This window comes from Loxodonta africana, chromosome 7 (genome assembly GCF_030014295.1).
Source record: "Loxodonta africana isolate mLoxAfr1 chromosome 7, mLoxAfr1.hap2, whole genome shotgun sequence".
Lineage (NCBI taxonomy): Eukaryota > Metazoa > Chordata > Mammalia > Proboscidea > Elephantidae > Loxodonta > Loxodonta africana.
This window is the reverse complement of record NC_087348.1, coordinates 108,081,573-108,106,025: the sequence shown is the minus strand read 5'-3', so window position 1 is coordinate 108,106,025 and position 24,453 is coordinate 108,081,573. Positions and strand designations below refer to the sequence as shown.

General features: G+C 39.6%; 2 protein-coding genes across 2 annotated transcripts; one reads left to right on the top strand and one right to left on the bottom strand.

Annotated features, from left to right (window-relative positions):
- Window positions 1–11,507, bottom strand: UBTFL1 (upstream binding transcription factor like 1). Its single transcript, XM_064289522.1, has 2 exons — window positions 11,451–11,507; window positions 1–1,230 (listed from the first exon to the last, which is right to left on the bottom strand). Exons 1-2 carry the CDS (start codon window positions 11,505–11,507, stop codon window positions 1–3), a joined length of 1,287 nt encoding a protein of 428 aa, XP_064145592.1.
- Window positions 11,508–12,760: 1,253 nt separating this feature from the next.
- On the top strand, window positions 12,761–23,957 carry LOC135232186 (tripartite motif-containing protein 43-like). Its single transcript, XM_064289521.1, has 5 exons — window positions 12,761–13,159; window positions 14,904–15,134; window positions 15,987–16,009; window positions 18,978–19,075; window positions 20,401–23,957. Exons 1-5 carry the CDS (start codon window positions 12,761–12,763, stop codon window positions 20,892–20,894), a joined length of 1,245 nt encoding a protein of 414 aa, XP_064145591.1. The 3' UTR covers window positions 20,895–23,957.
- The last annotated feature ends 496 nt before the right edge of the window (window positions 23,958–24,453 follow it).

Below are 24,453 nucleotides of genomic sequence, written 5' to 3'. Positions count from 1 at the left end.
TCAGTTGGAGTCTGAATCTTCTGAGGAAGATGAGCTGGAGTCGCTGTCTTCAGACCCCTCATCTCTATCCTCATCCTCACTGCTAGAGTCTGAGGAGTCACTGCCTTCCACCACTTGCCCATCTTCCTTCTTATTTTGTGCTGACCCCCATGGAGGATGATGACTGACTTGAATAGTTTCTGGTGAATCTGTGCCTGGAACCTGTAGCTCCCATTCCTCTCTAGGCCCTTCTTGCAAACACTTCACTGATGGGCACTGCAGAGACACCTCTCTGAGTTTGCTCATATTCTTGCCCATAGAATAGGTTACATTTCTGTATGCTGCATATTCTTCAGGAGACAGGCTCCTGAGCCAGAGATCCAGGTCCACCTTGTACTGTTTCTGCAGCTCCTCAGCCAGGTTCTTATAATGGTCCTTCAGGCTCTGTGGGATGTGCTGCCAGTGTCTGCTAATCTCCACCCTGCGCTCTCTCATGGGCACATATTGCAGCTCCCTCCTTAACCACATATCCTGGTGGAACTTGTGGTATCCATTCATGGGGGGCTTCTCGGGCTCTCCATGGAATTTCATCTGCTTGGAAAAGTCACCATTCTCCAGAGAAGACCCCATTTTGTTCCTATTTCCCAGAGAACTCTTTTGGGTTTCAGTTCGGTGCCTCTTGGGGACAATAGATCTCTTGCTGCTCTGGATGAGATCAGGGTGGTCTTTCTTGAATTGAGCTAGTTTTTCTTCAAATTCCTGTCTCTCCTTCTGGAAATCATGAATATATTTTAGTTTCATCTTCTCTGGGAGCTCTTTATATTTCTTGGCTAGAACCTTGGTCAGCTCCTGGTTGCTCAGCTCAGGGTACACTTGGGAGTACTGGGAACACTTCTCCTTGAAGAAGCGGAAATAAGTAGTCAAGGGCTTCTTGGGGAAGTCTGGATGTGTCTTGAATTTTTTGTTTTTGGAGAGTTTTTTAACATGTTCCTGAGCTTCCAGGACTAATTCTTTCAAAGTGCAAGATTTCCTCAAAGTATAAGGAATCTCTAACCATTTGTTTTTGCACATTTCTCCAGTAAAACCTCTAAAAGCTACCTTTTCCCAGTTCATACGTGACTGGGTTGTTTTGAACTTTTGCTTGTCACTGGGTGAGAGGTTATTCTCCATGCTTTCCAGTAACATCAGTATGTCCTCTTCAGACCAGTGGTCTTGAGCTTTAGGCAATGACATTTTTAGGTCTTTGAGCCACTTTTATGGCCCTAGCTGTCCAGAAACTTCAACAGGAGCTCAAGGTTTTTCACTCTCAAGATTCAGCAAATAAGGTATTTCTTGAGATCCTGTAGTGTTTGTGACACGATGGATCTAAAGAGAAGGAGAAGAAAAATTACTCTCTTCCTGGAATGAATCAGAAAAACACACAATACTTGAGATATATTCCTTCTGTGATTTAATAATATAAACAAAAACTCCATCAAACTCTGAGTTTAAATTACACTTACGTTTTCAGATGATACATTTGCACATATTCTCTTGCCCCAGCTTGTCTTCCACCCATTCTCACCAGACCTAGATTAAATAGAAGTCAAGGAGAATGATCGGCCACTAACTCAAGAGGCTTGGGATGAGGGAAAGTTCCAGGGAAAAGGGTTAAAATAAAAAGAGAAATGACTAAAACAGAAGTGACTTTCACTCCATAGTGCCTGAGAGTGGCCACTTTCTCCATGGAGTCAGGTAGCCCTCCGTCTTCTCACAAAAAATGCATACTTGTGGAATTTTTTACAAGAGTTCCATATCAAAACTTGAACATGAATTAAATGACTAATTTATGGGTTCTTTTGCACTCTTGCTTGAGAATGAATGCTTTCTGATGAACCATACTGATTTTTCTTTCAAACAGAAAGGATTCAATGAGAATTATATAACATTAAAAATATTTGGTTGTTACTCATCTTTAAGCCTCAAAGTTTTACAACCTTTAGAAAATCCCTTCAAAATACCTGACACTTACTGGAAAGTAAACAAACATCAGATCTGATTTTTCCTCATTTCAATCCATCCAACCAATTACCACAATAAAATTGACATAGTAAAAAAACAATTAAAAGGTTGTAAAGGGAGATGTTATCAGTCAGGAAAGTAGGAAACACACTCTAATACAGAGGGTTTCAGGGGATTTCATGAAGGGGCTCCTCACAATGTTGCATGAAAGGTGAAGGGAACCAATAAGGGGATGAAGCCCCCAAAATCTAGCAATAGTAGGAAGCTATGCCACCCTTAAACCTGAAGGTGGCAAAACAACTCCAGGTGAAATTGAGGGATTAGCCAGTGTGCTTTTAAATCCCGAGAAAAGGCTTTCAGGTCAGAGCTTGAGAATGAGTTTGTGAGGGTTTAGTGAAAGGCAGAGAACTACTCAGAATCACTGAGATTGAAGAGAAAGCACTTGACACGAACTTATTTGAGGAAAAATCAGATAAAAGAATTAAAAAAAAAATGAAAGAACCCAAAGAATTATGTGGGACTCTATCAAGAGGAGGAGCCTACGAGTGACTGGAGTGCCAGAACAGGGAGGATAACAAAATACAGAGAGAATTGTTGAAGATTTGTTGGCAGAAAACTTCCCTGATATTGTAAAAGATGATAAGATCCAAGAAAGTCATGAAACCGCACACAGGGTAGATGCCAAAAGAAAGTCACCAAGCCATACTATAATCAAAGTTGCCAAAACCAAAAATAAAGAGAATTTTAAGAGCAGCTAGGGAAAAGTGAAAAATGATCTATGAAGGAAAGTCAATAAGACTAAACTCTGACTACTCAGCAGAAACTATGCAGGCAATAAGGAAATGGGATGTCATATATAAAGCCTTGAAGGAAAAAAATATAATTTTCAGCAAAATTGTCTCTCATATAAAATACGAGGGCAAAATTAGTGCATTTCCAGATAAATAGAAGTTTAGGCAATTTGTAAAACCAAATCAAAATTATAAGAAATACTAAAGGGGGTCCTAGTGTTAGAAAATCAATAACATCAGATAACAACTCAAGACTGGAACACAGGTCAGAACAACCAGATATCAACCCAGATAGGGAAGTCACAAAAATAAATCAAAGCTAAACACTGAAAATAGAGAAACAGAGAAGTTAAAATATAAATGATGACAACATTAAAACAAAAAAGAGGGACTAAATAATGGACTCATAGAACTTTCATATGGAGAAGAAGTCAAGGTGGTATCAAGAAATAAAAGATGGGTTTAAACTTAGAAAAATAGTGGCAAATATTAAGGTAACCACAAAGCAAACTAACTGTCCTACACATCAAGATAAAAAACAAGAAAAACATAAGGACTTAGCAAATACAAATCATCAACAATGAAAAAAGATGAAAGAAAACACATAAAGAAATATGACTCAGCACAGAAAATTAAGTGGGACAAAGAAACTGTCAACAACACATACAAAAAAAAAAATACATCAAAATGACAGCACTAAACTCATACCTATCCATAATTACGCTGAATGTTAATGAACTAAATGCAGCAATAAAGAGATACAGGGTGGCAGAAGGGATTAAAAAACAAGATCTGTCTATAGGCTGCCTACAAGAGTCACATGTTAGACTCAAAGACACAAACTAAAACTCAAAGGATGGAAAAAATATATCAAGCAAACAACTATCAAAAAAGAGTAGGAGCGGCAACATGAATCTCTGACAAAATAGACTTTAAAGCAAAATCTACCACAAAGGAAAAGGGAGGACACTATATAATAATAAAAGTATCAGTACACCAGGAGGACATAACCATAATAAATATTTATGCACCCAATGACAGGACTCCAAAATATGTAAAACAAACTCGAACAGGATTGAAAAGAGAAATAGACAGCTCCACAATAGTAGTAGGAAACTTCAACACACCACTTTCTCTGAATGACAGAACATCCAGAAAGCTCAATAAAGGAACAAATCTAAATGCTACAATCAACCAACTTGATCTCACAGATGTACACAGAACACTCCACCCAACAGCAGCCAAGTACATTTTCTTTTCCAACACACATGGAACATTCTTCAGAATAGACCAAATATTAGGCCACAAAGCAAACCTTAAAAGAATCCAAAACATTGAACTATTACAACACCTCTTTTCTGACCATAAAGCCATAGAAGTAGAAATCAATAATAGAAAAAGCAAGGGGAAAAAATCGAATACATGGAAACTGAACAACACTGTGCTCAAAAACTACTCTGTTGTAGAAGAAATTAAGGATGGAATAAAAAATTCACAGAATCAAAAGAGAATGGATTAGCCCAAGACAGTAACCATTCCCAAAGCCAACTCTTCAGACAGGGATTGGACTGGACTATGGGATAGAAAATGATACTGGTGAAGAGTGCGCTTCTTTGATCAAGTAGACACATAAGGCTATGTGGGCAGCTCCTGTCTGGAGGGGAGATGAGAGAGCAGAGGGGGTCAGAAGCTGGCCCAATTGACGGGAAAATAGAGAGTGAAGTGTGTTGTCTCACGAGGGGGAGAGTAACTAGAAGTACATAGCAAGGTGTATATAAATTTTTGTATGAGAACCTGACTTGATTTGTAAACTTTCACTTAAAGCACAATAAAAAATTTAAAAAAAAAAAAGAGAGAGACTGGAAACATATCCTACCAGAACTTTTGGGACACAGCAAAAACAGTGTTCAAAGGTCAATTTATAATAATAAACGCACACATCCAAAAAGAAGAAAGGGCCAAAATCAAAACAATAACCCTACAACTCGAACAAATAGAAAGCAGGTAGCAAAAGAAGCCCAAGGGCACCAGAAGAAAGGAAATAATAAAAATTCAAGCAAAAATAAATGAAAGAGAGTAGAAAAACAATTGAAAGAGTTAACAAGACCAAAAGCTGGTTCCTAGAAAAGATCAACAAAATCAATAAATCATTGGCCAAACTGACGAAAAAAAGTCAGAGAACTGAAACTTATAAACTGCAGGGAAAACAAAGATATTCTAAGAAAAAGAAATATAACCACAGTATAGCCCGTCTCATCTATAATTTTCAATTTACGTAGGGAAAATAATTGGTATAATAATAATTATGCACATTTGTCTTCTGTCACTCTCCTATAATATAGAAAATGTCCTTCTTGAAACTTATCATAAAAAATGCATTAGAAATATGTACATGCAAAACATATTCGCAATACCAAACTTTCCCTTTTGAAATTTTGTTAATTCAGACAGAATGCAACAAAAAATTCAATGTCTGAATAGAAAAGTGTTAATAAGAATTAAACTAAGCTTTGTAAAACTGAATCAGATTTCAATCAGAACTTTTATATATGAACATATATGAAGGAGCCCTGGTGGTGCAAAGGGTTAAGCACCCAGCTGTAACAGAAAGGTTGGTGGTTCCAATCCACCCAGACGCTCCTCAGGAGAAAGACCAGGAAATTTGCCAAGTAAACCCAATGGGACACTTCTACACTGTTATGCTGAGTTACTATGAATCAGAATCAATTCAACAGCTCCCAACAACAAGCTTTTAAAATATGTTATTATCGACACTGGGCATTAAAACAAACCAAAAATTAGAGACTAAACTCTCCATGCCCTTTCTATTAGCAAGCACCCTTGCACACTGTGAAAGATGAAAGTATCATGAAACAGTGAAAATCAGCACCAAACAATAAACTGTGCTTTTTAAAATGAATTTTGATAAAAAATTGGGTCCTCACTTTTCCATTAAATGAATACAGACAGCCTTCTCATTTCTAACATCCCTGCATGGTCAGCAGTAAAATTTTGTACCCAAGAATTTCCTGGCTTCTTAAAGTCAGTAAACAGAATTTTTTAAAGAGACATTTACCAGGATTAAAACCTTTTTTCTTCTCCAAAACCAATCATTGTATTACATATTTATAGTAGAATATTCCTCTTACATATACAAGCATGCACTACTTTTAGAGTCGTACATTTATGAACTTCGTATAAAGTAAGATAATTCTGTTCATTTTTTAGGAACCATAAAATTCTGTTCATTTTTTTAGGAACCATACCAAGTACAAAATTACAAGATATCTGGCAACTACTTTCTGAGTCCTTATAATCCATATGAACAATCCAAAAAAAAAAAAAAAAAATCCAAGGCATACATAAAAATAAGACAAAATTTAACCACCCTATTAATTCCAATATATAGAAATATTGACATAATAGATTAATTCATATACGACCGGAGTAGAACTGCCCCAAAGAGTTTCCAAGGAGCGCCTGGTGGTTTGGAACTGCCGACCTTTTCTTTAGCAGCCGCAGCTCTTAACCACTACGCCACCAGGGTTTCAAATTCCTACACAGGTTAAGAAAAGGACTAATTTTTATAAACAAATGATATCATTTCATAGAAAAATACCCCAATTCCTGATTGATAAACCAAATTATTTTTAGTTTGTTTTGGTTTCAGAAAGTAGCAAGAAGTCTTCTTCTGTAAGTTGTGTACTCCCGTAACTCACCTAAGGAATATGCGAAGCGTTTCGCCAATGCTTGCCGTCGAAGTAGTGTTACCGGAGTGAGTTCGGGGATCCAGATCCTCCCGGTGTTTTCAGAAGACTCCGCAGGCAGGAGAGTTCCACAGGCACTCTTGTCTCTTCTGGAGAAGAGTGAGCTTGTTTCCTTGGATGCCTTTTATTGAACCCTGAAGACCACACCTGATTTTTCCCTTTGATTATATTTCATGTGTCTTTCAATTAGAGTTAATAGAATGATTAGGTTTCTTCAAAAGAAATGATTGATTTAACACCTTGGTAATCTCCACAAACCGACTCAACAAACATAATCTCATCAAGAAATAATCCTAACTCTAGACAAACAGGTGCTGAAGACCGGACCGCCCCAAGATCTCCCTCTCAGTCAAATCAATCAGTAAGCTTGCCCCACCGTGGGGTGTTCCTGGGGACCCCAGACCCGACTTACTTTACCCATAAAAACTCCTTGGGCTATTGTTCTGGGAGATACCTCGGCAACCGGGGTCCTGATGTGCCCCTTTACTTGCCCAACTAAATAAAGCTGCTTCTTTTGCTTTCATCTGCTCTGTGTGCCTTCCTAGCCTGGCTGAGCAAACCTGGAAGTCTGGTTACACAGTGGTCTTGGCCTTAGGCAATGACATTTTTAAGTCTTTGGGCTACATTTATGGCCCTAGCTGTCCAGAAACCTCAACAGGAGCTCAAACTTCTTCACTCTCAAGATTCAGGGAGTGAATTATTTCTTGAGGTCCTACACTGTGTGTGATACTATGATTCTGAAGAGAAAGAAAAGAAAAATTACTCTCTTCCTGGAATGAATGAGAAAAACATCTTACTTGAGATGTATTCCTTGTGTGATTTAGTTTAACCTTAACAGTATAAATAAAAACTTGCCCAACCTCTTAATTGAAATTTACATTTAGTTTTCAGATGCTACATCCGCACTTATCCTCTTGTCCCAGCCGGCCTTCTACCCAATCTCACCAGACCTACCTTAAAATCATTAACTAATGACATTTTCTTTTCTAAGTTTTTTTTTTTTTAATTAACTTTTATTGAGCTTCAGGTGAACGTTTACAAATCAAGTCAGTCTGTCACATATAAGTTTATATACATCTTACTCCTTGCTCCCACTTGCTCTCCCCCTAATGAGTCAGCCCTTCCAGTCTCTCCTTTCGTGACAATTTTGCCCACTTCCAACTCTCTCTATCCTCCCATCCCCCCTCCAGACAGGAGATGCCAACACAGTCTCAAGTGTCCACCTGATACCATTAGCTCACTCTTCTTCAGCATCTCTCTCCTACCCACTGTCCAGTCCCTTTCATGTCTGATGAGTTGTCTTCGGGAATGGTTCCTGTCCTGTGCCAACAGAAGGTTTGGGGACCATGCCCGCCGGGCTTCCTCTAGTCACAGTCAGACCATTAAGTATGGTCTTTTTATGAGAATTTGGGGTCTGCATCCCACTGATCTTCCGGTCCCTCAGGGGTTCTCTATTGTGCTCCCTGTCTTTTCTAAGTTTTTATAAGTTAAAAAATAAAAGTCTTGCTTCAATACTAATTTACAGCGAAACTGAGCCTTGTAGGTTCGTTTTCACAAGAACCATTTTGATGATTTGATGTTTGCAGAGATTAGTTTATGAAGATTAGCAAAGGTGTTACTTAACCCCATCTTCTCATTGACATAGGCTAATCATTCCTATTTGAAGACCTGTGAAATGCAATCACTGGGAAGAAATGGGTGTGGTCCAATAAAAGGGACCCAGCGAACCAGGCTCACTCCCTCTTCTCCAGAAGAGACTTCTGGAGAGACTGCCTTTGCAACTCTCCTGCCTGCGGAGTCTTCTGAAACCTACTGTAACCACAGCGTGGGGACTTGAACCCTGAACTAATTTCCATAACACTACTTGTACAGCAAGCATTGGCGAAACCCTTCACATATTTCTTAGGTGAGTACAGAATTTACAGAAGAGGAATTCCTGCTACTTTCCCCAAACCATAAACAAACAAAAAATCATAATTTTATTTGATTCATTGGCAAACTGAGGTGGTTTCTTGGAAATTATATTGTTTGCCTACTTAGGAAACTGACATCATCTTTTCTTTATATTTTGGGGGTTAATTTGATGATTGATGTTATTTTTATTAATTTAAGTGATTCTTGGTTCTTACGTGTTATAAGGAATCAGAATGTAGCTGCCAGATATCTTGTAATTTTGTACTTGGTGTCCAACCCAGGTGTAGATGCTAAAAATGGGTTTGGTTGTTTTTTTTATGTCGTGCCTAAGTGTATTACTCTACAAGTGGTATATAAATGTATACATAAGAGACAGATTGTTCTATAAAATATAAGTAATACATTGTATGATTTAGGGAAAATATTGTTTTTGACTGTGGTAAATGTTGTCTGTTCAGAAATAACAATACTTTGACTTAAATTTTAAAGAAGCCAAGAAATGATCGGGCCTCTAGAAAAGTAACACTGATGACCATGCCGAAATAACAGAAATGAGAGTGTCATCTGCACTCAGAGAGTACAGAAGTGAGAACTATTTAGCAAAGTCAATTTTTTAAAATAGTTTTTATTGTGCTTTAAGTGAACGTTTACAATCAAGTCAGCCTCTCACATGTAAACTTACCTTACTACATATTCCTATTTACTCTCCCTCTAATGAGTTAGCCCGCTCCCTCCTTCCAGTCTCTCCTTTCATGACCATTTTGCCAGTTTCTAACCCCCTCTACTCTCCCATCTCCCCTCCAGACCGTGTCTCAAGTGTCCAACTGAACCAAGTAGTTCACTCCTCATCAGCATCTCTCTCCAACCCATTGTCCAGTCCAATCCATGTCTGATGAGTTGGCTTTGGGAATGGTTCCTGTCCTGGGCCAACAGAAGGTTTGGGACCCTGACCACTGGGGTCCTTCTAGTCTCATTCAGACCGTTAAGTCTGGTCTTTTTATGAGAATTTGGGGTCTGCATCCCATGGTTCTCCTGCTCCCTCAGGGGTTCTCTGTTGTGTTCCCTGTCAGGGCAGTCATCGGTTGTGGCCCGGCACCATCTAGTTCATCTGGTCTCAGGATGATGTAGCCTCTAGTTCATGTAGCCTTTTCTGTCTCTTGGGCTCATAATTACCTTGTGAGCTAGCAAAGTCAATTTTTATAAGCATTATTTGTTTTCTGGTGCTGATCATTCTTGCATGAGAATTATATTTTTTCACAATGTAAAGAGGTACTTTATAATAGTGTGAATGAATTTGGAAGATATTGCTATTCGCCTCTCTTTATTTCTTGTTTGTTTGAATGTTGTGGTTAGATGCCTTGGAGTAGGTTCTGAGTCATAGTGACCCTACGTACAACAGAATGAAACATTGCTTGGTTATGCACCATCCTCACAATTGCATTTTGAGCCCGTTTTTGCAGCCACTGTGCCAATCCATCTCATGAGGATCTTCCTCTTTTTAGCTGGCCCTCTAATTGACTAAGCATGATGTCCTTCACTAGGGACTAGTCCCTCCTGATAACATGTACAAAGTCTCGTCATCCTTGCATCTAAGGAGCATTCTGGCTGTACTTCTTCCAAGACATATTTGTTCTTTGGGCAATCCCTGGTATATTGAATATTCGTTGCCAAAACCATCATTCAAAGGCATCAATTCTTTGTTCTTCCTTACTCATTGTCTAGCTTTCACATGCATATGATGCAACTGAAAAAAGCATGGCTTGGGCCAGGCTGACTTTAGTACTCAAAGTGACATCTTTGCTTTTAAACTTGTTTGAACACCGTGGTATAAACTATAAAGATAGGGCAAATTTAGCAGCAAGTTTATTCACATAAGAAGATTCTGGATGAAGTCTGATCCAATTTTTGTTATTAAATTAATCCTTGTTAATCCTTATGTATCTAGAAGTTGTTTTAACCAAAAACCGAACACATTGCCATCGAGTCGATTCCTACTCATAGCAACCGTATAGGACAAGGACAGAGCAGAGTTGCCCCATAGGGCTTCCAAGACTGTCACATCTTGATTCTGTGGTAGTTTCAAACCACCAATCTTTTGATTAGCAACCAAGCACTTAAAACACTGTGCCATCAGGGCTCCTAGAAGCTCTTTAGAGTAGTGTATTTTGTTTAAGATAAAAGAAAATAGATAAAATAGAAAATTTGGTTTTGTGGGTATATCTTGTATATAAGTGTTTCTCATACATTTTTATCCACGGCTGTTCAGAGAGGCATTTTCTGGATCATGGGTGAGGGATAGAAGACAAGTACAGACTGATGGCATTCTGTACATTTCTGCATCTTAAATCAATGACTTATTTTTCTTAATCTTTATTACCTCCCTTATAAAGATATTGTTATATTAACCTTTTATGAGATGGCAGCATTCCATGGTCTGACCTTCTCATCTAACTACACGAGAGGGGAGAATCACCATCAGCCCAAAGCTGATCCCTGTGAGGTAGTGGTCAGAAATACCTCCTCTTTTAAATCGTTTTGCCAATTCTGACACCAGCCATCCCTCCCATGGGACTCTCTACTTTTCTGCTGTGTTCAGTAATTCATTGCAATCGCCACACAGAACTCATAGACCTTACTTACAATTATGGAGTTTATTAGGGATGTAATAGGTTATAATTCAGGATCAGGAACGACTCAGGATATAGTTCTTAAGTCACAAAAGCTTCTTGGCTGTCCTGCAGGCAGGCCTCTCTCTCTTGGCCCCTCCACCCAGCCTCTGCCCTGCTCAGGCAAGTGTCACAAAGTTCTTTAGCTCCTCAAGTAAGTGCCCAAAGGCACCCCACTCCACCAGAAGCCTCGGCCTGAAGGTACTCAGCTCTCTTGCTCCATGGTTCACAAGCTTAGCTTCTTTGACAAGGGCCTGGTGGCAACCCAGTCCCTTGAGAAGCCTCCTGCCTCAAGGCTCTCATTTCTCTTGCACTGTGGGTGGCACACCCACTGTACCAAACCAACTGTAGCTGTGTTGCTTCACAGGCTGTGAATCCCACTGCACCATCTTGTATCGGTCCCCTGGTTCTGCTGATTTTTTCTCTGTTACAGCTCTCTCTCTCTCTGTCTGTCTCCTGGTCTAGGAGGTTCACAGCACAAGGACCCTGGATCCATGGGATGTGCTCCACCTCCCAGCTCTTTTTTCTTGGTGGTAGTGAGGTCCCCGCCTTCTGCCTCTGGGATGGCTCATTTTAAGCCCAGTAGGAAGACAAGGGAAATCCTGGTGGTATAGAGGTTAAGAGTTAAGTCTGCTAACCAAAAGTTTGGCAGTTGGAATCTCCCAGGCACTCCTTGGAAACTCTATCGGGCAGTTCTACTTTGTCCTGTAGAGTTGCTATGAGTCATAATCAACTCTACGGCAACAGGTTTGGTTTTTTTGGTTAGGAAGACAAAACTGACCAGTTGCTCACTAAGGTTTCAAACACCTCATTTTTTTTTTGGTAAAATACTGTCTTTGTTTTTGGTAAAAAGTGGGGTTGAAGTACATGCCATCTGATAACATCTTCACATGAGGCATAGTGGTTAAGAGCTACGTCTGCTAGCCAAAACGTCAGCGGTTCAAATCCACCAGCCACTCCTTAGAAACCCTATAGGGCAGTTCTACTCTGTCCTTTAGGATCGCTATGAGTTGAAATCAACTTGATGGCAACGGGTTTTTTTTTTTTTCCTCACATTCTCCATATTAACAATGAACATTAAACATCTTTCTATATTATTAATATTCTTCTCTATGTTGTTTTTTAAATTTTTTATTATGTTTTAGGTGAAAGCTTACATAGCACATTAAGTTTCCATTTAACAATTTTTATACAAATTGTTCCAAGACATTGGTTACGATATTCACAATGTGTCAGCATTCTCATTATTTCCATTCTGTTTGTTCTGTTTACATTGATCTAACTTTCCTGCCCACTCTTTCATCTTTGCTTTTGGGTAAATATTGACCTTTTGCTCACATATAGTGGATTGTTTAAGGGATTACATTAATTAAGAGTTACATTGTTTATTTTATAAGTCAATCTATTATGGGGCTAAAAGAAGGCCTCCAAGAGTGGCTTCATTTCCAAGTTCCAAGGGTACCTTAGGGCAGTAGTTTGGGGGTTTCTCTAGTCTCTATTGGTCTAGTAAGTCTTGCGTTTTTTAGGAATTTGAATTTCACACAAGTGTATTTTTAGGTCACAATCAGGGTAAAATTTTACTTAGGCCTTTGTCTGTCCAGGGCAGAATAATAAACTTTTCAGATTTTCTTCCTTCAGGAAGATGGATCCAGCCTTCCAGAAAGAACTCACCTGCTTCATCTGCTTGAACTACCTTACAGACCCTGTCACCATAGGCTGTGGGCACAACTTCTGTAGGCCCTGTCTCTGCCTTTCCTGGGAAAAAGCTGAAACGCCTGCCTGTTGCCCATTGTGCAGGCAAACATCAGAGCAGACAGCATTCAAAACCAATATTCTTGTGAAGAATCTGGTGTCCCTTGCCAGACAAGCCAGCCTCTGGCAATTCCTGAGCTCTGAGGAACAGATGTGTGGGACTCACAAAGAGACAAAGAAGATGTTCTGTGAAGAGGGCAAGAACCTGCTCTGTTTTCTCTGCTCTAACTCTCAGGAGCACGAGGCTCACAGACACTGTTCCATAGAATGCGCTGTTGAGGAATACCGGGTGAGTGATACATCTGAAAGCACTTTGAAAGCTGCAGGATAGTAGAGCTGATAGAGTACAAGGAAGTTGAGCACCATGATGATGAGTAATCCACTCATCGCTGAGAGTCTAGTATGTGCTAGCTTGTGTCCTAGGCAGGAAGGAGAACAGTGTAAATAAAATACATAAACATATCTGCCTTCACAGTTTGTATTCCAGCAAGGAGATGAGATATGATTAAGTTAAGGATTATTCTTTTGAATATGCAATATAATGCTCAAGGTGCTGTGAAGTCCTCATTTTCAGATAGCAAAAATATATGAGCAAAGAGGTTCTCCTACTGGAAGCATGTTTAGTAATACAGGTCAAATAACCAAAAACCAAGCCCGTTGCTGCTGAGTAGATTCCGACTCATAGCATAGTGGTTAAGAGTTCAGCTGCTAAGCAAAAGGTTGGCAGTTTAAATCCACCAGATGCTCCTTGAAAATGGTATGGAGCAACTTTACTGTGTCCTACAGGGTCACTATGAGTCGGATTGACTAGATGGCAATGGGTTTGCGTTTTGGTTTTTTTTTTTTTTTAATATGGTATCCTAGGAGGCCTGGTGGATTTGAACTGCCAAACTTTTGCTTAGCAGCCGAACTCTTAACCACTATGCCACCAGAGTTTCAAGCATGCTGGAAAATAGCAGGGCCTAACATCAGTAACGGAGCCGTGGTAACTTAAAGATTAACCTCCAGACTGCTAAGGAAAAGGTAGGTGGTTCAAGCCCTCCAGTAGCTCCACAGGAGACAAGACCTGGCAATCTGCTCTGCTAAGATTACAGCCTAGGAAACCCTATGGGGCAGTTCGACCCTGTCTTGTAAGGCCCCTATGAGTTGAAATCAACTCAATAACAACAGCATCAGTACATCCGAATTCTGGAACAAGTTGTTTATCTGAAAATTAGCAATGTTACATAAAATCCTCATTCCTCAGTTTCTTTAGGCAAAAGATTCCACTAAATTTTGTGTTTCTACTGCCTGAAATTTCCCAGAATTGGTAATTATGGAAGGTAAACAAGGGAATATTATCATCCTTCCACTCGCCCTAAAGTACATTGATCTAGTATCTCTTGACTATATCCATTTATTCTGGTATGAAATGCATAGGATTTGTTTCTCTGGTACTCATATTCATGATTCCTTTGTAGGAGAAGCTCCTAAAGCAAATGAGATCTTTATGGGAAAATATTCAAAAAAATTGGAGAAATCTGAATGAGGAGAGCCTAATTATCAAGCTGTGGGTAGTAAGTATGAGGCTGTTTTCTTTGGAACCAGCTTGTGACAGACTTGCTGGAGATTTGTCCATGAAGAATTTGAGCTGAAATCATGGTGGGCCGTGAGCTTCTGTGAGTGGTTTATCAAAAGGAAAGATAACCTGCCTTTTCAGTGTAAGGCTGTATGACACTTGTTCAGATTTGTAAACCCCGGTATATCAGCAACTCAGAAAATAAGCATGTGGCACTTCTCCAGACATTTCAGGAGCTTTTGAAGTGAATGAAGGTGTTTTGAAGGGAGCACGGGTTTGACTTTTGAATGGAAAGCAAATGAAGGAATGAAACTGAAGGGTCATTCTGTGGTTCCTGACAAGTAGGAAGACGTGGATTTAGGTTGAGTGCAGTTGATTGGTAGAGGATGTGAGTCGGAGAGAAACAGGTGAGGTTTAAGGGGAAGGGGGTTAACTTGCATTGCACATATGATCTAAGAAATCCATGTCTTTGCAGTATTATGTGTTTCTACTGTCAGAGATTATCAGGTCTGAGTATCAGAAATTGCATCCAAATCTCCTTGAGGAAGAAAAACAACATTTAGAGGGACTGAAAAATGAAGGCAAGAAGATATTTCAGCAACTGAAGAAAAGTGAAGCCACAATGGTTCAAAAGGGGAGGCACCTGAGAGAAATGTATGAGGAGCTGAGGAATATGTGCCATAAATCAGATGTGGAGTTGCTCCAGGTAAGAACCGAGGACGCGCCTGGAACTCATTTGTATTAGCTAAAGTTCACATCCTGGACCTCCATTAGATATTTGGTACCAAAGGCACAAATTTTTTTCCTTTGGTGGTCATTTCCCAACTGAGAATAATAGACATAAACTGTGACTCCTATCTCAGCCATGAACAACAAAGCTTTATGTAATTAGGAGAGTAGATTTCCCAGGGAATACTGTATTTTTTGACAAATGAATGCCTTCTACTTTTGTTTGCCATCCATGTCCTGCCCTCCCCCCACCCCAGATATGTTCATAAGTGTGCAAAGTTAATTTTTTTTACAGCAACATGGCAAACCAACATAGAAGGCACAAAGTATTTGTGGAAAATACAGTACTCCCTTCTAAAAGTCTTCTTCTCTACCTTGCTTCTCTAAAATCAAGAAAGAAACGTCTTACCCATGAGCATTCCACTTTTGTCTCCAGGCAGGCAATATGGAGAAATTTGGGAAGAGATAACTTTTACTTCCTCCTTCTGTTTTAAAGTCCCTGATTTGAGTTGCCTCTGTTCTGGGGCACACTACCCTTTGGAGACAAGCCATGGGAAAGACCACTTTGCAGACAGCTGACGGTTGCATGGCTACCATCTATACTCACATCCTTCTCTTTATTCACTCACCCTCGGGTTTCTGAATTCATCGAGAATTCAGGTTCTATTCACATGTTGTAGTGGGATCCTACTTAAAAAAAAAAAAATGGATTTACCAAAAAAGTGTGGTGCTGGTTGGTTGGTACTTTTCCGAATATGCCCAAACCTAAAGATTGAATGGGCAGACTCACCAACTTGTTAGAATTCTAAACTTTTTCCTCTCTTCACAGGATTTGGGAGACATATTGACCAGGTAAGTTTGGCCTTCCCTGCAAAGTAGAGCACCATGCGGCCTGTGAAAGAGACCACAGTGTTTCTAACAAAGTGCGAACGTAACTTATGGAGATACTAGATATTTTCTGTGTATGCATGCTGTGTATGTTTTGCTGAATATGTTTTCCTGTTCCCTCTATCACAAATTTTGTTGTTGTTAGGTGCTGTCAAGTCAGTTCTGACTCACAGCGACCCTATGCACATCCAAACAAAACACTGCCCGGTCCTGTGCCATCCTCACAATTGTTGCTACGCTTGAGCTCATTGTCAAAGCCACTGTGTCACTCCATCTTGTTGAGGGTCTTCCTCTTTTTCACTGAACCTCTACTTTACCAAGTATGATGTCCTCGTCCAGGGACTGGTTCCTCCAGATAACATGTCCAAAGTATGTGAGGCGTAGTCTCGCCATCTTTGCTTCTGAGGAGCATTCTGGTTGTACTTCTTCCAAGACAGATTTGCTCATTCTTTTGGCAGTTCATTCGATATTCTTCGTGAACACCACAATTCAAAAGATGTAAATTCTTCTTTGGTCTTCCCTATTCATCCTCCAGCTTTCACATGTATATAAGGTGATTAAAAACACCATGGCTTGGGTCAGGCTCACCTTAGTCCTCAAGGTGACAGCTTTGTTTTTTTTGCCCAGCCCAGTGCATCCTTTGATTTCTTGACTGCTGCTTCCATGGGTGTTGATTGTGGATGCAAGTCAAATGAAATCCTTGACAAAGTCAAACTTTTTTACTTTTGTCAAGATGTTGCTTATTGGCCCAGTTGTGAGGATTTTTGCTTTCTTTATGCTGAGGTTTTTAGGTTGAGGTATATTATAATCCATACTGAAGGCTGTGGGCTTTGATCTTCATCAGTAAATGCTTCAAGTTCTCTGCACTTTCAGCAAGCAGGGTTGTGTCCACTGCATAATGCATGTTGTTAATGAGTCTTCCAGTTGTGAGGATTTTTGTTTTCTTACTGTTAAGATGCAATCCATACTGAAGGCTGTGGTCTTTGGTCTTCATTAGTAAGTGCTTCAAGTCCTCTTCACTTTCAACAAGCAAGGTTGTGTCATCTGCATAACACAGATTGTTAGTGAGTGTTCCTCCAATGCTGTTGCCCCATTCTTGTTCATATAGTCCAGCTTCTCGGATTATTTGCTCAACATACAGATCCAATAGGTATGGTGAAAAGATAAAATCTTTATGCACACTTTTCCTGATTTTAAACCATGCAGTATCCCCTTGTTCTGTTCAAATGACTGTCTCTTGATCTATGTACAGGTTCCTCATGAGCACAATTAAGTATTTCAGAATTCCTATTCTTTGCAGTGCTGTCCATAATTTGTTGTGACCCACACAGTCGAATGCCTTAGTATAGTGAATGAAAACACAGGTAAACATCTTTCTGGTATTCTCTGCTTTCAGCCAGGATCCATTTGACATCAGCTATAATATCCCTGGTTCCACATCTTCTTCTGAACCTGGACAGACTTTCTGGCAGGTCCCTGTCAATGTACTGCTACAGCTGCTTTTGAATGATCTTCAGCAAAATTTTACTTGCACGTGATATTAAGGATATTGTTGGATAAGTTCTGCATTCACTTGGATCACCTTTCTTGGGAGTAGACATAAATATGGATCTCTTCCAGTCAGGTAGACAGGAAGCTGTCTTCCAGATTTCTTGGCATAAGAGTGAGCAATTCTAGTGCTGCTTCCGATTATTGAAACATCTCAATTGATATTCCATCAATTCCTGTGGCCTTGTTTTTCACTAATGCCTTCAGCGCAGCCTGGAACTCTTCCTTCAGTACCATGGGTTCCTAATCATATTCTACCTCCTGAAATGGCTGAAGATCAACCAGTTCTGGGTACAATGACTCTGTGTATTCCTTCCATCTTCTTTTGATGCTTCCTGTGTTGCTTAGTATTTTCCCCATAGAGTCCTTCAGTATTGCAACTCAAGGCTTGAATTTTTTTCTTCAGTTCTTTCAGCTTATGAAATGTTGAGAGTGTTCTTCCCTTTTTGTTTTCTATCTGCAGGCCTTTGCACATGTCACCATAATACTTTACTTTGTCTTCTTGAGCTACCCTTTGAAATCTTCTGTTCTTCTTTTTTACTTCATCATTTTTTCCTTTTGCTTTAGCTACTCAACATTCAAGAGCAAGTTTCAGAGTCTCTTCTGACACCCATTTAGGTGTTTGCTTTCTCTCTTGTCTTGCTTTCTTCACGTATGATGTCCTTGATGTCATTCCACAACTCACAAATTAGCGTTGTTTCTTTCTTGTGAATCAGGGAGGTATGTTTTGCAGGGCTCAGTGCATAAGTGTCTAGAAGACAGCTATCTTTGATTTTAGGTTTCAAACACATAAACTTAGTGAAGTGAATGGCCTAGTTTGTGCCAGGTGGTAGGTGAGAGAGGCATGTACCTCTGAGGGGCAGGAGAAGGAAGCAGGCAGAGAAGAAAGAATGATTCCCTAAGAGTTGCATAATTCCATCCCAGGATACTGCAGATACACCACAATATTGGTAACGGGTTCTGATGAAACATTTTCAGTTAATGCTGACGTCTTTTTTTTTTTTTTTTTTAATAATTTGTATTGTACTTTAAGGGAAAGTTTACAAATCAAGTCAGTCTGTCACATATAAGCTTGTATACACCTTACTCCATACTCCCACTTACTCTCCCCCTAATGAGTCACCCCCTCCCTCCTTTCAGTCTCTCCTTTCATGACAATTTTGCCAGTTTCTAACCCTCTCTACCCTCCTATCTCCCCTCCAGACCGGAGATGCCAACACAGTCTCAAGTGTCCCCCTGATACAAGTAGCTCACTCTTCATCAGCATCTCTCTCCAACCCATTGTTCAGTCCCTTCCATGTCTGATGAGTTAGCTGATGTCTTTTTTACATACTGTGATGGCCCCTTTGGCACCTGAAAGATTAACTGATTCTCCCCCTTGCAGGAGCGAGTCCGTGCAGCTGGACATGCCCCAGCCTGTGAACCCAGCGCTCAGTGCTAGGCCCATCACTGGCCTGATAGACAGGTTCCGCCAGTTCCGAGGTGAGTGTCAGCCCAGTGGTGGGACCACATACAACGTCTTCCAATAATGGTTTTCTATGGGCAATCATTCCCTCTTTATTGATTCTTGATTTTGGGAGGAGAGCAGCCTATGAATAATCATATTTGCCCTATGATAATATGAAAAATTTCTACATAAACGGTGGGAAAAGAGATATGTTATTCTGGCCGGTATTAAATAGTTAATGAGAAAAAGGAAATGATCTGAAAAAGGGCTCCTTGAGACCTAGAACCATTCCCAGATACAATGTCAGTCATTCAGTGAGTCATACAGAAGGAAATATTATTTCAGAACATTTCAATTTCAAATTAAGTGCAGTTGCTTATGGTGATAGGGTCCCTGGTATTTTACTTTTAAATATTTTGCATTTAAAGTTTCATAGTAATTGAATTTGTAATAATGTGCATTTTAATTAATACGTTCTGAGAAATACATAAATAAACATAAAAAAGTGATATACAGAAAACCAGAATTTATGAGCAACAATAAAACAAGTGGGTGGTTGAGGCAGTACACAGAGCTCCATGGTAGACCTAATCCAGCTGGGTTAGCCCGGCAGGCAGAGAATGACTAAGCCTGAGATGGAACCAGGTTTAAAAGCCAGGACATTCTGAGTAGGAGACCCCTTCTAAGAAGATATAAGCCAAGCCCCAAAACTGAAGACATTACCGCCAAGTGGATTTCAACTCACAGCTATCCTACAGGACAGAGTAGAACGGCCTCATAGGGTTTCCAAGGCTTTCGATCTTTATGGAAGCAGACTGCCACATCTTCCTCCCTAGGAGCAGCTGGTGGTTTCCCACCACTGACCTTTAAGTTAGCAGCTGAGTGCTTTAACCACTGCCCCACCAGGTCTTCTTCTAAGAAGGCATACCTGGATTTTATTCTTGAATTTAAGCCTGCTGGTTTATCTTATAATATACTTGGAAATGTGATCACCACTTATTCAGGTATAAAATGTTGGGATTTTTTGCCCTGAGAAGAGACAGTGGAGATAAGTCATGTTGCTGTGGACTTGGTATCAGTGCAGGTTCCTGATTTTTAATGTGCTGTGAAAAGCAATGAACCAGAAGTTTACATGATCTCCCTCCTCTACATTCTCTGGGATTTTAGGAGTTTTTTTCCAGTGTATTTAGGTATCGTTTTTTCTGCACATCCGCTGATAGCCCTCAATCTGATATTTTCTATCCATAACTTCCCTTGTAGTGGTGGCCTGTTTTTCCAGTGATACTCTAGACCCAGTGACCCCCTCATCCCATAGAAATTGAAAAACTGATTTGAACTGAAATATTCTCTTTTTCCACAGTGGAAATTTCCTTCCGTTATGAAATAAGCAGTCAGAATATCATGGTGTTTGATGACGTGAGAAGTCTGAGGCTTAGACGTGACCTTCAAGAGGTGCCTTTTCCTTCTAGAAGATCTCAGTACTTTGCTGCATGGGGGGACCAGGCCTTCACCTCTGGAAAACACTACTGGGAGATAGATGTGGACGACGCTTGGGACTGGGCTGTAGGAGTCTGTAAGGATACCTGGTTAAGGAAGAATGGCTCACTGGTTGAATCTAAGAACGTATTTCTTCTTTTATGTGTGAAGGATATTAATCGTTACAATCTCTTGACCACTTCCCCAGTGTTTCCTCAGTATATAGAGAAACCTCTGGGGCGAGTTGGTGTGTATATAGATTTTGACAGTAGAAGTATGAGTTTTGTTAATGTTGCCAAAAGTTCCCTCATATGGAGATACCCAGCCTGCTCCTTCAATTACCCTCTCAGGCCTTTCTTTTGTACTGGCCACACATGATAGTGGTGAATTCAAGAACCTGGAAACTTCATATCGGAGGGAGTCTTTCTCAGTTGAAGCTGATCAATAATATTTTATTGTCTTTTATTTTGTTCTTCTTTAAAGTAACATTTTGTTGTTATTAACTATGAAAAAAAAGTTGGAAATGAAAACTTTCGCTAGTTCAATTTTTTTTAATTAAAATCATCTCTTTTGGCACATTACATTTAATATATACTGTGATTATTCACGTGTTTTATGAGCCTGCTGGAGTTAGAAGCATATATAACAAAAACTTTGAAAGCTGGAACTTGAGGGGACTGCCTTGTATTTCGATCTTTGTTAAGTGGAAAATTGTTAAAAACTTCTTGGGGGTGGTGTCTGACCTCCTCCCGCCCCTAGGGAAACCAAGATCAACAGCGCAAAGTTGACTCCCAGGAGGCAGAGGCCAGACAAGTCTCCTCTCTCTACCATCTTTACTAATTCTGAAACAAACCACCCCTCACACAGCACTCTCTACTTCTCTGCTGGATGCAATAATTCTTTGCAATGGCCACACAGAACTCAGGCTATACTCAGGATTATAGGGTTTCTTATAAGGGAAGTAACAATTACAATTCAGGCCCTGGAACATTCAAGATAAGAGTCTTCCATCAGGATAGCCTCTTCCCAGCCGTGCTCACAAGTTTGATTCTCCTTGGCCCTCAGTCTCTGCCCAAAGGCACTCAACTTTGTCTTCTGTGGATTGGGAAGCTACTGTACCCTCTCCTGCTGCTAGGTCTCTGCTGCTGGGTCTCCCCTGTTTGTCTCTCCTTCCTTGGTGGTGGTGGGTTCCTCTCTGCTCTGGCTCCCTCTTAAGGCATAACTGACCAATCCCCTTGGTAGGCCACAATTAGCCTATCACACAATCAACTGAGTGTGAGTTCCCAGATCATGGCTAGAAAGGCCATACACAAAAATAATTAATCACACAGCAAAAATATTTGATTTTTCCTCCTGAGAGGTTTCCACTTTATACAGGTTCCAGCTTTCACAGGTTTTACTGTATGAGTGTGATTCCATCTTAAAGGTGTAATAGAGGAACACAGAGTGTTTGCATCATAAAGAAACCCAGTTATGTACAATATATGTGTCAGTCTTGAATATTCTTCTCCCTCATCTTGATCTCTTAAAATCCTTCTCAATTCATCCTTAGGGAAAAACTCTTTACAGGGAAATATTCCTGGATCCTCAGGACCAGGACAGGCCTGTCTTTATATAAGTCCTTTATATTGTCCTTTCCCTTTTAACCGTATGAATTATGAGATAAAGGAAGTGTCTCTTGTATTCACTGCTATTTCCTACAGGTAACACAATGCCTAAGACATAACAGGCTCTTAACAAATATCTGAATGAACAATAAGTGAATGAGATACTTGCCTTGTCTGCAATAGGGTTGACAGTGGGTGCTGCTCCATATCTTTGCTCTGGTGATTCACACTATGCAGTATTTTCACCGAATTTCATTTCTGATAGAAAGGTTGTTCTACAACACACGGTTTCAAAGTTTTCTGATTAATAATTGAGAATATTCATGAAAGTAAATGCCATAGACCATTAAAAAAAACATAAAATAAAGGTTAAACCAATGAGATAGGGAGCGCTGAGATCAACATGGCATAAAACAGTGACACAGACCAGTGATTCTATCTGGTGCAGTTTCCAGCAACATTAGTATCGCTGAACATTGTTAGCAAGGCAAGTTCTTGGGTCAGAACCAAAACTTACCAAACTTATTGCCATCGAATCCATTCCCACTCATGAAGAAAATTATACAATGGGGAAGGGCCTGTAATCTGTGCATTAGCAATTCTGATGAAAGCTGTAAATAAGAAACATGGAATGAATCTGATTTATAGATACAAAGGCTCAGTAAATTTCCTACATTTCGGAACCAAACAAGAGCTAGAAACAATTTGTTCAATATGGTTGTTTAAGTATGTTGCTTTTAGTGAACAAAGAATAACAGGAAAAGTAAGATCTTAAGCAGACTATTAGGGACTCAGAAAACAAATAAAAAATTTTGTATTATAGGTTATTGTTATGAAAGCTACATCAACTCATAAATCTGGAACCATTCAATTACATCAAGAGAGAAAAATCTTTTCTTTAGCTTGCAAAATACAGGGAACAGACAATAGTCAAGACAACTTTCCACAGGTACATAGCTCAAATAATTAATGAGCATGCTTTCTTGAGAATTAGTAGGAAAGGACACTGCTATCAGTTTTGCAGGTATATTATTGTTGGATGTATTTAAAACTCTGGGAATACCATCGTATGAGGAGAAGATCCCACGGTGTGGCTTTATACATATAAATTTTTCTACTCGATAGGAATGTAATGTAAGCAATATTAGAGCACCCAAATACCAAAACCAAACCCACTGCCATCGAGTCGATTCCGACTCATAGCGACCCTATAGGACAGAGTAGAACTGCCCCATAGAGCTTCCTTTGTGGGTCAAAATATCAAATATATATTCCAGAAATTAGTGGAAGAGCCAATGGTCTAGAGACAGTGTAGCCATTAAGCTATGAGCCAGTGGTGCAGGGATGGAGAATAAAACCACAAAATTCAAAGAGAAATTGTAAGACTCACTTGCTGTGTGGATACGTGCTTTATGACTGAGCAGAAAGGCATTTCAAATGGATGTAAAAGAGATATACTTCCCTATGCATATGCTGGGATATTTCCCTCATATTAAAAAAAATCAATTTCAAGTACATTAAGGTTTAAATTCCATGTGACAGGCAAATTCATCGTTTAAAAGAAGTTGAATATATGAATACTTTTAGACACATGTTAGGGTGTGATTTCTTAAAGAGGAAACAAAAAAGCAAAAATACATGAAATAATGATCAATTTAACTACAAAAATTAAGGATTTCAGTCATCAAAAGACAAAATAATGGAAGTGAAAAGCTGGGAGTAAAATACTGTAACACATATAACCACCAAAGAATAAGCATCCAGAATATATAACAAATGTTTTCAAATATACAAGAAAAATTTGTTGAACCTCCCACCCATCCAAAGAACGAAAAGTCAGGACAATTGCTTCATAGGAGAGAAGAACAGAAACACATGTAAAAAATATTTAGTAATGAGAGAAATAAAAATGAAAGTTATAATCACTACCATCAGATGGATACTTTTAAAAAATATGAAGTTTCGGTGATGATATAGAGCAACCTCAAGTATTATCTCGTGCTGCGGGAGTATAAAGTGGTACAACTGTTGGAAACCAATCTCTAGTAAAGCTGAAGTTGTGTGCAATTCCTGGGTAAATAGTCTAGATTAAAGCAAGTCTTGTGTGTGTCAGGTTCGAAAGTGGCTTTAACCCCCCTGTTTACAATCACGAAAATAATTATGATAAAGAAACACCTGAAATCAATCTCAACTCCGTAAGTAGTGGAACAAATAAATATATTCAAGTATATAGCTATGAAAGAGTACGTGTCATTGTTAGCTGCTATGAAGTTGATTTCCACGCATGGTGGCCACATGTGTGCAGAGTGTAACTACTCCGTAGGGTTTTC

Coding starts and splice junctions, on each gene's coding strand:
- LOC135232186 (XM_064289521.1), top strand. CDS start 12,761: ATGGATCCAGCCTTCCAGAAAGAACTCACCTGCTTCATCTGCTTGAAC. Junction 13,160..14,903: donor GCGCTGTTGAGGAATACCGG/GTGAGTGATACA, acceptor ATGTCTTTGCAG/TATTATGTGTTTCTACTGTC. Junction 19,076..20,400: donor CAGGTTCCGCCAGTTCCGAG/GTGAGTGTCAGC, acceptor CTTTTTCCACAG/TGGAAATTTCCTTCCGTTAT.
- UBTFL1 (XM_064289522.1), bottom strand. CDS start 11,507: ATGGTGCAGTGGGATTCACAGCCTGTGAAGCAACACAGCTACAGTTGG. Junction 1,231..11,450: donor GCTACAGTTGGTTTGGTACA/GTGGGTGTGCCA, acceptor GGGCCATAAAAG/TGGCTCAAAGACCTAAAAAT.